The sequence below is a fragment of the Lissotriton helveticus genome, chromosome 12, assembly GCF_964261635.1.
Source record: "Lissotriton helveticus chromosome 12, aLisHel1.1, whole genome shotgun sequence".
Classification (NCBI taxonomy): Eukaryota; Metazoa; Chordata; class Amphibia; order Caudata; family Salamandridae; genus Lissotriton; species Lissotriton helveticus.
Genome location: NC_136073.1, coordinates 587010163 through 587023939, shown reverse-complemented (window position 1 = coordinate 587023939; position 13777 = coordinate 587010163). Strand labels below are relative to the sequence as shown.

The 13777-nt window shown below is 46.9% G+C and overlaps 1 protein-coding gene and 1 pseudogene across 2 annotated transcripts in view; both read right to left on the bottom strand.

Annotated features, from left to right (window-relative positions):
* The window catches only part of HDGF (heparin binding growth factor), a 124185-nt gene that overhangs the window by 93283 nt on the left and 17125 nt on the right, over nt 1-13777 (bottom strand). For both annotated transcript variants that reach the window (XR_013603448.1, XM_078668452.1), the window contains exon 2: nt 741-817. Coding sequence is in view for 1 of the 2 variants with exons in the window: in XM_078668452.1 (XP_078524578.1) it covers nt 741-817 (77 nt within the window). In the remaining variant the exon portion in view is untranslated. The remainder of the gene's footprint in view (nt 1-740; nt 818-13777) is intronic.
* LOC144799251 (histone-arginine methyltransferase CARM1 pseudogene) lies at nt 9086-10087 on the bottom strand (annotated as a pseudogene).

Below are 13777 nucleotides of genomic sequence, written 5' to 3'. Positions count from 1 at the left end.
AGTAGAAGAAAAATGTTTGTGAGCCATGTTCCTAAACTCAGAGTGGAATTAGGTCCACGGTATACAGGGGACCCAGAACTTGCAGGTATTTGAAAGAGCATAATGAGTAGCTTATGGCCGAAGCAAGTTTTAGAAGGAGCAGGTAATAGCTGCACTTATACTGCAGAGACATCAGAGGGCACAAAAGCAGTAATATACAAAAGGTTTTCCATTTTATACGGAAAAACCAAATGCTCCCATTGGCGTTGTTTTACCAGCTATAATCAGTTTTAACTGGTAACCCTACATATAGTGTTATTTTTGTTTACGCTGGCTCAATAGCAGACTTGGACGTCAGTTTATTTTTTAGATTACCTACATTCCATTGACTTAACATAAGGCCATGGGTAAACCCCCCCCCCCCCCAGCTTTATTTCTCCTTACCTTTTCTTTCTCTTCTATTGTTTAGGATCAGGGTTCCGCTTGCTATAAAAACGATACCCATACATATCTTTAAGGAGTTGTACTTTGAAGACCATGTCTGATTATAAGTACATTAAGAGGGGTTTTTATGCACGTTAGATAACATGTTATCATGGAAGATCTCGCTCAGTTGATGTTCTTGACTTATCATGTGGCCCAATGTACACAGCTATTGAATACTCCTAGGATTTGTTTGTCGTGTTTTACAAAACTCAATTCTTGAAGTAAAAAAAATACATACATTATCTGAAAAGGTCTCCATTTACAGGCCTACTTACGTTTCATGGGTTCCAAAGAAGAAGACTTGATATCTACCAGAGGTGCCCTTCACTGCAGACTCAGGAACCTCATCAATCTAAAAATATAGAAACATGCACATTTTACATTTCAAAGCTGAAAGATTGACACCTAATGCTAAATAGTTTACATGCAACCACAAATATCACTAAGGAACACAAATGTAAAAAATCTAGCCTTAATGGGGGGGGGGGTTAAAATTAGTACATCTGCCATAATTGGCTCTAAAATCTTCTACTGCTCCTTTTCTACTTCCTTTGTCCAGCCAGCAAGTCAAAGTGTGTAGAGCCAGGGATTACCAAATTTGACTATTTAAGTCGATTTAATTCATACAACAACCAACGGACACTGACCAAGGAAACATGATAAATGATTTGTACTTGTTGAAACCTTGCACAAATTGGACATGGGTCCCATGAGATTATAAATCTTTCCAACCAAACATAGAATAATTATGCTTAGGTTGAACTACAAACTGTCCGATTTCATCAATTTGCATGTTCAAACAGCAGACGTAATTAGGCAAATTAACATATAAAAGGCAGCCATTCTTCCAAGTCAAGTTAGTTAGCAAAATATCAGCAACAAGCAGATAAGGGCTACAAGGCCCAAACTGCATAATTTGAGGGAGTTTGTCATTGGTGTCCTTCGTCCCATCCTACAAGGGCTCTGCACTGGGCAAAGTACAACCCTTTCACACTTGACTCCTGGGGTAGCAAGGGTGAACAATCACAGGCACCTAGGTACTGTGGGGTGCAACTAACTCAGAACACAAGTCATCAAACAAACCAAATTTAACTGCGAGCCTGGTGATTGTCTTATTTGCAGGAAATTACTTTAAATGCACTTACTAAATACTCCAAGAATTTTATTGAATTAGTCCACATAGAGTGGTACCTCTTATTACGAACCCCAGTAAGTAATACACACCCCCCTTTCCAGTATCCTATCCCCACGGTACTCTGTGGCAGACTCATGATTTAGACAAATGTGCCGATTACTTCACTTTGACTCTTCCACGGGTTGAGGTGCACAACTGAGTATAATAGTTCATACTCCAAATATTAATTTGAGCAGAAAGTCTCAAGCCTGCATCGGTTGCCAGCATACATGGTAGATGTGCTTGAACACTGAGCAATTCTCAGCAAAAGCACTTTGAGAGACTCCGTTGCAACACTGGTTGCTGTGTAGTGTAGTCTGCCATCTCTGTGTGTTACTTAACCCCTTCCATGCTCATGACGAGCTCAGCTCGTCATGTAACGCGGCTTTTCGCAAAAAGCCGCACAGCGCGAAAATAGCGGCCGCACGCATGCGGTTAAGGTGTAGACACACCAGATTCTCATCCTGCAGCGTCACTATCCTTCCCTATGCCAGCAGGCAGACTTGTAGGCATTAGAAAGAGTGTCTGCTCCTCCTGCAGAGAGTTCAGATGATGTCCCGTTACCTCTGGGATTCTAGCGGTCAGGAAGACAGCGACAATAGAGCAGTACCTGGAGTACTCTCCATTCCTTGATCATGAAAAACCGATAACTGGAGCAAAGTGGATTGGTTTGGATCCCTCTTTTATATACATTTCACAGACACAGGGTGTGGAAACACTGTGTGAAGCTTTAGACCCAAATACAGCTTTTGTAATAAGAGGTAAACAAAAAGGACAGACTTGACCTAAAACGTGAATTCCTCACTACTGCCATTAATCAAACGGCCGTGCTAAGAAAGAGCCAACCAGTATTGACTTGCTAAACAACCTTTGTGAAATTTCTTTAAATAATCATGTTTCAATCATCCTCACTTCAGCATCGGAGATTTCACTTCCCAGCCACTGGAATGCTGGCAATACACTTCCACTTTCTGGGAATGCTAGCCTCATCCTCCATCATGTATCGTGCTAAACCAAGGCCATCAAAAATAGATACCACAGGCATCAGGACTCCGGTTCACACACACACACACACACACACACACACGCTCAGCTACCAGACATTCATCATACACACTCTGTACCCACACTCGACATATACAAAGGATATCAGGGAGAGGTCGTGGGTCTCACATTAAGAGGCACTCTAGACAAGAAGTCCATAGACCATGCGCTTATTGGAAGACAAAAAAGGTTTTGTCACACTACAAATCGTACAACAATAAACTGCCACCACAGCTGTGGGTTACAACGAGGACAGGGACAGTAGCCCACGTTTTATAATGAGAGCACACCTGGTTTCAGGACAGGAATGGATTTTGCACTATGAAGGATAGGCCACAGTGCCCACACTAGATAAGTGGACAGTCAGGAGCAAGACAAAAGTTAGAATACCACGTTCACACAGTTTAAGAACGGAGAACTTATCTGTTAAATGCAAGAGCCACTCCCGTCATAGCAAACAGTCACTTATCAAAATATGGACTTTGGACTATATTGAATTGAGCAGAGCATACATTTGCCATTTATTTGGCCTTATGGCATTGGTTCAATTATTTAATTTGTGCCAGGAGTTGAAATCTTGGCAATGCTTCAGGTCTGGCTTGGTGTGGATTTGCCCAAATATGAGCAGCAGGTAATCACAGTGAAGGGGCCATTAATTTTTCCATCTCAATGAACGCAAAAACGTGATTAGTACTGCTGTTTAAAGTCATATGAAAATTTCATAGGTATGCTTTGCCACGCAGTAGTAAACAAGGTAGCTCTACGGTAGGGAGGTGGGGGTGGCAGCAGGCAGAGTGTAAGATCACATTGCCCAGCCGCCCTTTAGAAGACAATGGGTCATGTGGTTGTATGGTGTTTGCCAAATGTTTGCACATACAAAGTGGAAAGGACAGCAAGTTAACATAAAGATTGTGATGTGGACTATCACTTGATCTGAGATAATCCACACAATAGTTAAAAATAAATTATAACTGTTATAAGGTCTACATTGCAGGGATACAAAGGTCAGCTGTGTTGCTGGGTGGTTGTGAGGTTACTCCTTTTGGTAGGGAGATACTGGCGTTTGGTGCTCAGTGTATGAGTATCAATATGGACCAGATAGGAGTGTGATGAAACAAACGTAGTGGGTCTGCTTGAATGGTAGATGTGCAGGGATATGCTTCATAATAGGACAACAAACTGATCTGCAATCTGCATAAAAAGAGTCAATAACCTGCTATATTTGTTGCCTGGCGACCCAAAACCAGGGATGTGGAGAACAAAAATACTAAGCTTTTACTGCTTTTCAGAAAGCATGCTGGCCTAGTTAGTTTCTTCAGTTGCATCTGTGGAGCGTTGCTAAGCTCCATTGTCTAAAAAAATAAAAAAAAAGCAGCTTTAAAACATTTGTTTTTACTAATTTTACTTGGAATCCATAGCAAAGAATTTGAATACATTTTAAATTTGTGAATTGTTCTGCTTTTTCAATGCTTTACAGATGGAACACGATTGATTCAAATTGAGTTATGAACAGTTCTATTATAATGAATCATGTTTTTTTTTTTTTAAATGGACTGAAGCATCCCGATGTCAGGCATTTTTTTTTTTTTAACAAAGTTGGTCAGCCACTTTACGTGCTCAACTAAATAAAGAAGAAGTACGGGTAAATGTATGCACTGTAGATAAAGAAACAAAAACAGGCCTTTTTTTTAAAAAAAAAAATTCTAAAAAAAATAAGTTTTTTCCCCCCTTTTCCTGAGGATTGTAATATTTTCAAATAGTTTGCCACACCTGTGCTGCCCCAAAGGTGCATTACTGAAAGCTTACTCAGTGTGCAACAAGGGTAACTTGATTTTTTTCTGATCAAACAGACATTCGGAGACAGTTGTAGACTTGGTAACATTGAACTTGCAGGAGATTAATAAACCATAATTCAATTACATAGATCTGCAAATGGTACATAACAGTCATCTAAGATGCAGATCAAGCCCACTGCTGTACCAAAACGCAAATGGACGAGTGCTTTAAATAGCTGAGCAATATTCTCTACCAATGCTTATTTAGACCCACTTGCAAATAGACTTGGAACGGGTTTCCTATTAAAGGAAGCTCATTACACTTTGGCCACCATCCATCAAGACATGTGCATGACGCTAGAGTATGCATAACGAAATAGGCATAAAGATCACTGCAGCAATTTTAGGTTGAAGCCTACCAGATATTGCAGCTGACTAGTTATGCAAGACTTCTTGGGGACATTCTAAAAGTTTCCCTGGTATTGCATTCCACCAGGAGAAGTGTGGCTCACTGGTTAGATGAGGCAGACCCGGACGCTGAGATCAGACCCGGGACCAGGGTTCAATTCCCGACGAGGCAGGGTCTTGAGCCCAAAATGTCCACGGACTCGGTAATTCTCGCTTCGGTGCCTTCTCGAATCACAGATTCACACTCTGCAACTCTGGGCATTAGCTTGCTTAATCTCCACTACGGCCCCCCGCGGCGGGATGCCTGGCTTTCACCTTGGGGATACCCAGTAGGGGCTATCTCACAGGGAAAAACCAGGACGGGTTCCCAATGCAAAGCGCTTTGAGACCTGACGGTGATATTGCGCTATATAAAAGCCTATCCATCCATCGACTTAACATTGGTGCATGCGTGTGCTTCCTGCACTGCACCCGAATCCCGCGGACTACTCCCGTCCTAACTGCTGTTAGTCCAGTGTAGTCCCAGCGATTCCCAAGGTCCTAGGCCTTACCCCTGATCGATTAGTGATTGTTATACCACTTTATTGATATATGGTTCGAGTGGCCACCGGCCTCATCCATAACTGTGCAACTTCTATATGTAATATTGTGCTTTTGTTTTAACGCTTGTGCTTCATTGCTCATAAAGAGTAGTGGGGATTATTCTGAGAATAAATACATATTTTTTTATAATATATAACTTGTGTGGTGTCCTTTCATTTGATATTACAGGATTGCATATGGTAAAACAGCTGGCTTCACATGTCCTCTTGAGTTAAGCCTTTAGGCTGCTTAGTCCATGCTACCACTAGGATAGCTTGTCCTTAAGGTTGACTTACAACCACCACCATAAGGGATTGTTTGGACTGATACAAGGTGCCCCTTAGAATTGTGGACATCATACATCAGGCCAACTTCTCACATCACCTCATTATCCTTGCATTCCTCCACAAGTGCACAATTTCCTGGGAGCTCTTCCTTTTTCAGGAGGAACTCCAAGGAAGGAATTTCCGCCCGCCTATCTTTTTGCTTGACTGATTCTACTCATCTTTGCCACTAATCGCCTATGTCTGTGAGGAACAATATTCGGTCTACGAGCTTCTTTATTTTGAGTGTTCTTTACTAATAGCATAACTTGCACTTCCTCAATTTCACACCCATACCATAGGCACAGGCAGTAACAGAGTGGAGGGGGCGCTGAAGCACCACGAAAATGTCCATGTTGGAGTTCAGAAGTTAATGAGCATTTAACAAGCCTTTCAATTTTTAATCTCGTCATACTTGTATATTCACGGAGATCAAATGTCAGGCTCTGTCTTCAGAGAGATTGGTGTTTTTTTTTTTTATTCTTTTCATTTAACATTAAATGACAAATACATTTAACAAGACCATCGGGCCGGGGACATCTGCAAACCAGTATCGGCGAGTATAGGTTCCAGCGTTACAGAATCATGAAGGAGTGTGAAAATGGGTTCATGGTGCATCAATGTCCTCACAAATTGGATCTATTTCTGGCGGTTTACAGATGCCCCCTCGGTAAGCATTCCAAACCTCTCATATCTTCCCCCATTTACGGGGTCTCCCTCTGGCCACATAAACGGCTCGCTCCCGAAACATACACCAATCAAGGTCTTCCATCCATTTCCCAATCTGAGGGGCTCGGCAGGCGCCCCACAATTGTGCAACACTTCGCTTAGCGATCATGCAGGCAAGAGTGACCCAAAGCTTACCATGACTCGTGAGGTCGGAGAGCTCCCATACATTAAGCAAACAACGGCGTGCCTAAAGTGCAATCTGTACTCCCCACACCTCAACTCATTTTCTCATGGATCTTGGTCCAATAATTATGAATCTCTGGGCACTCCCACAAAATATGCATAAAGGTACCAAGCTCACCACAGCCCCTTCGACAATCTGCGTTTAAAGCGAGCCCCATGCGACACAACCCAGGGCCCGTGGTGTAGGACCGGTGGAGGATCCTAAGCTGTACCAGCCGAAGTCTCATGGAGATCGCCACTTCCCGAGGGGAGGACACAGCCTCCCCCCAGTCCTCATCATCCAAAACCAACCCATCTGCAATCCATTGTTCTCTGACTTTCACCAGAGGATCGTCAGTGTGGTTGACCAAATTGTTGTAAACCAGAGAAATCCCCTTGGAAGGGAGATACCCATCCAGAATACGATCCTCCAGCGGAGAGGCCACCAGCGGCTTCACATGACGAGGGATGGCCGCTACCAGTGCATGCTTGAGTTGCCAATAGCGGAATCGCTCGCTCTCATTCAATTGGTGTCTGGATTGCAATTCCTCGAAAGTCAGAATCCCGTTCTTACCCCACATATCTCGGACCTGCGAGATACCAATCAGGTCCCAGCGATCGAAACCCCTCGACTTCCACAGGCTACCCAAAGCCTCCGTGTTCCACAATGGCGTGGACATTGTTATCTCACCTTTACAATTGAGAGCACGGTTGGCCTCGTGCCACACCCGCACCGAAGCCGACGTCGGACCCAACACAGGAAATCTGCCACGCCTAGCATAGCATACAAAATCCGGGTGTACTCAACCCCCGGCTATTGGCCCTGATCCATGGCAAACCCAGGGTCAGACGGGGAGCCATAGACCGCATGATCGATAGGGGCCAACTGAGAGGCCCAATAATATTTCCTAATGTTGGGCAGTCCAATCCCACCGTCATGCCAGGGTAACATTAATTTGGATAATGCGATCCGCGGTTTCCCGGCCCAGAGAAGCTGACGCTGCAGCGATTCTCTCTCGTTGAAATAAGAGGGGGGCACGGGATCGAAAGAGTTCTGCAAAGCATATAACAAGCATTTACAATGCAACTGTGTCGCCTTTGCCAAAGTTAGAGCTATTGGCATTGCAAATGACAACATTTTTATTTAGGTGTTGGTTTTGAAAACAGATAAATAAACAGCAACATCCCTAATAAATACATTCTGGGTATAGACCTGCCATGGCTATCGCTTTCTGTTTCTCCCAACCAATATGATCACTCCAAGCCAGGCATCAGTTTTTCAAAGCCCATGGCCGAGGTCACCCTGGTCTATTGTATTGTATGGTAGATGGAAACCTCCCAGGAGAAGTCCATCAGTGAGAGAAGTTTAGCCACAAGTTGTGGAGCACTGTCATCTTTGACACCAGCCTGCTCTATCCACCCCAGAAGTCAGTCGACCTGTAGCTGTGGTGTAGCAGGGGCAACGAAGAGAGAAATGGGTCCCCCAGACACTCTTTGGGTAGTAAAAGACAGCCATAATTGGGGTATCCCGAGGCCTGGTGCCACTGCACCTACTGCACCTTTGATAGCCACGTCTCTAATCAGAAGGCACCTTCTCCAGGGTACAGGAGAGGGGGCGGGGGGTACTAACCTGCTTCATTCACCAGTCTGAAGGACTTTGTATGTGACGCCCTCCCTCCCATTAGTTCCTCCCCCGCGGGAAAGCCAATCATACTGTTTGGTTTGGCATGACTGTTCGCATTAACACGAAACCAGCCTGGGGCCGGCCACATAATAAATAAAGCACTTGATGCACTCAGACACCACGGGACCTCCCAAATGTTCGAACAATGGCCCAAACGTCATCTCAGGTAGTCCCGGTCACAACTCTCAGTGAGACTAGCCATTGTATGGCACTTTAAATCCAGTCAGAGCTTTAATGCGTTAGATCATCACACTATGCAGGACCTATCTGTGGCCTTTGTTTACAGTGAAGACGTCCCTAGAGTTCGTTTCATCGCGAGTATTTTGCTAGAAGGTTCACACCACTGGTTTGCAGTAAATACTCGTGTATAAAGCGCTCCAAAGGCGACTGTACTATTCTGGAGATACCAGTTCTCGAAGTGCTTTAACTTCTACGGAGACTTGTTTCACGCTATAGAAGAGAAGGAAAACAAACTATGGAGCTGGAACGAATGCATAAAGTGTTCTTTACACGCAGTGCCCATTAAAAAAAATGTTGTGTGGCCCTCGAGCCTGCAGAATAGAGCACGCTCCAAGACATGACACGCACACGCAAATTACAATCTTTGCTGTTTACAGTATTTCATGACACGCACACGCAAATTACAATCTTTGCTGTTTACAGTATTACAAGCACACGCAAATTACAATCTTTGCTGTTTACAGTATTTTGTGTATAGTTTTAAAAACATTTACACCTGTTATTCAGCGCCGACTTGCCAGAGAGTGAACGTGTGCTTTGTATCAAAAGTATCCACGACAGGCTGTTTGAAGTACTCGTCAACTGCAGCGCCTTTGAGGATGGATAAATCAACACCATGAAACGAAGGCTGATACCAGAAGTTGGCCTTTGTAAACTGGTCCATGTAGAGTTGCTCGTCAGTGAAAGGTGCCAGGTGGACATCACCGATAGTCGGGAACATGTTACCATTGGGCTTCAAGAACTTCTTAGCATGCAGGTAGCTCTCCAGCATACGTTCATTGAACAACATGTAGCCCATGGGCTCCGAAATGATAATGTCCACCTGCTCTGGGAGCGAGACCTCTTCCACTTTCCCTGGGATGACCAGAATCCGGTCAGTGAGATTATTACTCTTTACTAAAAGCTCTGCGTGTTGTGCCATGGAACTGGCCTCCACTGCATAGATTTTCCTGGCACCGGCCTGTGCTGCAAAAAAGGACAGTATTCCGGAGTCACATCCAACATCTAATACGACCTTATCTTTAAAATCTGTGTGGTTCTGCAGGATGGCCCTCTGGTACGTGCCTGTCCGTACATAGTCCTGCATCATGTTCTGTTGCTGCGATAAATACCCATAGAACTGAAAATACTGCACAGCAGAGGACTCCTCTGTTCGTTGGCTGAAGACCGACCGCTCCATGCTGTGGCCCCGGCTGTTCTTCAGAATATTATAAAACGAGCAGAAATCGTTCGGCGTTGCAAAATGTATTAGTACACTGTTGCAGTCCAATGTGATGATAAATGACTGTTTGCCAACCCGACTGCACTCCGTTTCACACGACACAGAACATTTAAATACACACACTTCCTCATGGTTGTAGAGGGCGATGAGAGCGGCCTCGGGGGTTCCCTGGGCCTCCAGCCGCAAAGCCTGCTGCTCGGCGTGCCGCTGGATCTCGCCATTGGCGTCCCCGATGGTCAGGAGCCGCACGCCGGGGAACACAGACACCGCCATCTTCGGAGTGACCGGGCGGGGGGCGTTGTAAATACATATGAATTAATGTGCATGAATGATGCATCAGTATCACTAAACACAATAGCGACGTTATGTTTTTAGACCTATGATCTAAAATGTGCTTAACCCATAGCATAAAACAGCCAGAAGGTGGCAGCATAACACAAACCTCAAACTCATAAAATGTGCAGGTTATAAGGAGTATCCTGGGATTTCAAACTGCTGAATCAGTCTGAGCCATCCTGTTCCGAAACCTTCCGTGGGGCGGGACTTCTGTCTTCGGAAGCCCGCGCACGCGCCCACGGAGAGAAGCAGTGCTGGTGACGCGGGGCTCTCATGCCCGAGGGAGAGCCCCGCGGAGGCTGCAAGAGTTTAGAATGGCGGTAAGTGGGGCTTGGGGGGGGGGGGGCGCTTGTATGTATGCGGCGGCAGCCGAGGTGAGGGGGGGGGGCGCGCTTGTATGTATGCGGCGGTGGCGGGTCTCTGTATGTGTGTGTAGGTGCGCTCCTGTGTGTATGCGGCGGGGGGTGCAGGTGAGTGGGGGGGAAGAAGGGGGGTGCGCGTGTGTGCCTTCCTGCCTGCGTGTGCATGTGTGTATGTGTGTGCTCAAGGAATCTGTGGTAGGGGACGTGCATGGCGCCGGGCTGGGCGCGCGCGCCCACGAGGTGAAATCTCCGGCAGGAGAAGCGCGTAACAGTCTGCGGTCCACACTCCCCCAAAAGTGACAACATAAGTGGTCTCGGCCTAGACAGCAAAAGCTTCGCTTTTGCTTTCGTCTAGCCGAGACCTAAAAACCGTGGTAGCGCCATCATTTTAAACAGAACCGCCCGAACCAAAAGGGAAAGTGGCCAAGGGGGGAACCAAATTAGCCTCGAATTGTACCTTAGGGTCCCAAGAGATATGAACTCCAAGGTAGTGGAAACCCACCAGTTCTACTTTCACCGGACAATTCTCTGGTACTCTAGGGGGGGGGGGGGACGGGTCACGCTCAATACAAAAAGTATAGACTTCTTCCAATTAATAGCGAAACCAGAGTATCCCCCATAAATTGCCAAAACATCCAGAAAAACAATTAGGGACTACCGGGGGGGGAGGTCAAATACATGAGGACATCATCAGCGTAAAGCGAAATTTTGTCCGCCCACTCCGGAGTCCAACGCAACCCTTTAATTGACCTATCCCATCGAACCCAAGCCGCAAGCGGCGCCAGGGCAAACAAGACTGGTGAGAGGGGACATCCCCGACGGGTGCCCCTCCGTAGCTGAAAATCACGGGACTTGTGATTGTTCACCACAACCCGGGCCAACGGAGCAGAGTACAAGAGACGGATCCACCGTATACATTCCGGCCCAAACCCGAGCTTCTCCAACACCGCAAACAGATAAAACCATTCCACTCTGTCGAACGCCATAGTGGCGTCCAACGACAGAAGCACCAATGGCTCATGGATGCGAGCGGTGCCCGCCACCACCCCATGGAGTCTACGAAGATTAAGAGCGGTGTTGCGGCGTGGCATGAAGCCGGACTGGTCCGGGTGCACCAGCTCAGAGATTACCTTCACCAGCCGATTCGCGAGCAGCTTAGCCTGGAACTTAGTCTCCGCATTCAAAAGAGAAATTGGGCGGTAGGAGGAGCAATCCAAGCGAGGCTTGCCATCTTTGTGGATCACGATAATATTAGCGATGCGTTGGTCATAAGGGAGCACACCATTTTCTCTGCTCTCAAGATACATATCCTTCAAGAACGGAGCCAGGCGGTCTGCGTGTAGCTTATAGAGTTCAACGGGAATACCGTTCGGACCCGAGGCCTTCCCGGAGTGAACCCCCCGGATAGCCATCGCGACCTCGTCATTTGTTATGACGGAATCCAAGAACTCCCTATTCTCGGCCGACAAAACAGGCATCGGTATATCTCGAATGACCTCCGCGTTCACTTCCGCCGTGATCGACCCCACCGAAGTATAGACCTCCTCGTAGTAGCGGGCAAACTCATCCACTATGAGCTGTGGATCAGTCGTGACCCCAGAGCCCGCGGTCTGCAGCTCCGGTACCAGACGTGATCCCCAGTCACCCTTCTCCAACCAAGCAATCAGTTTCCCGGCCTTATCGCAGTGATCCCCAGTCACCCTTCTCCAACCAAGCAATCAGTTTCCCGGCCTTATCGCAGTGTTCATAAATTCTACTTTGGGTGTTCTCTCGCCCCATCGCGCGCCAGGCGTTTGTACTCATCTCTAAGGAGACCGAGGCGATGTATATCGCCCAGATCCCCAGTAGTGGAGACCTCCCTTTCCAAGGCCGATAGCTCCGCCTCAATTCGATCAACTTCCGCTCTACTCTTCTTCTTCTGCCCAGAGATTAGAGAGAGCCTCCCCACTGACTACAGTTTTGAAGGCCTCCCAGAGAGAGCAGTCAGAGTCGACCGTCCCCGCGTTCTCTCGGAAGTAGCTATCAGTTGCACGGACAAGCTCTTTTTGGGTAGTGGGGTCTCTCAACCGCCAAGCGCTAATTGGGGCCACCCTAGCCACATTACTTGGTTCGACTTTCAGTCGCAGCCAGATCGGCGAATGATCAGATACTCCTTTGGCCAAATGACTCACTTCCTGAACAAACATCGCCTGCGACGCAGGCACTAACACATAATCGATTCTGGAGAAAGAGTGGTGCGCTGCTGACATGTGTATACTCCAAGTCACCGGGGTGCCGAAGTCTCCACCCGTCAATCATACCCGTTCCTGAGACGAAATCCGACAACCACCTACGAGAGGGCAATAATACACGGGAGGGGTACCTATCCAGCTCTCCATCCATGACAGCATTGAAATCACCCCCTATTACCGTAATACCAATGGGCAGCCACAAATACACCCCGCTCAGGTCGGGAAAGGTGTCGGACTGCAACGCGGGGGGAACATATACAGAGAGGAACGTGATAGTCCTACCCTCCCAGAGTTCCGAGATGCCGACATAGCGGCCTCGATTATCAGACCAGGTAGCTTGTATGGTGAACTAAAGGAGTTTTTAACTAGTATCCCCCACCCCTCTGGAGCCCGAGGTAAAACCAGAATGCGCTACCAGTTTATATCCTCCTCTGTGCAACGCCATACATCTCTTTCCCATAAGATGAGTTTCCTGGAGCAAAACCACATCTGGCAATCGGCGCCTAATCAGCTGTCCCACCATGGCACGTTTGATCTGGTCTCCCAAGCCATTCACGTTCCAGCTGAGAACAGACACACCCAAGCCCAATCTAGCTGAAGCCATACTCATCCCCGGAGAATTCGGAAGCATTCCGTGGCATCCGTTGCAAGCACTGGTCATAAACAAAACACAAATCAACAATCAAAAAAACCCCCAGATCGACACCCCAACCCCCCCACCCTGCACCCCTGCATGCAACTTATGCACATCCCCCAACTACCAGTGTGCCTGTCTCCCCAAATCTAACTACGGAATCTAAATGTAGAAAACGGAGGAGGACCTTACAACAGGCCACCAACCTCCACCATCCCAACCCGCATTCAACCCCATCAATAAGTTCCATGAGAAAACCCCCCAAAATGTTAGCAAAGTCAATGGGGAAAAGAGATCGCCCGATCAAACCAGGGCCCCCGCCACCACAGTCAACTGACACGAGCAAATGGAATCATTGTTCCTCGTTGTCCATCGGGGTGTCCCCCTCCGTCTCTGGCCCCTGGAC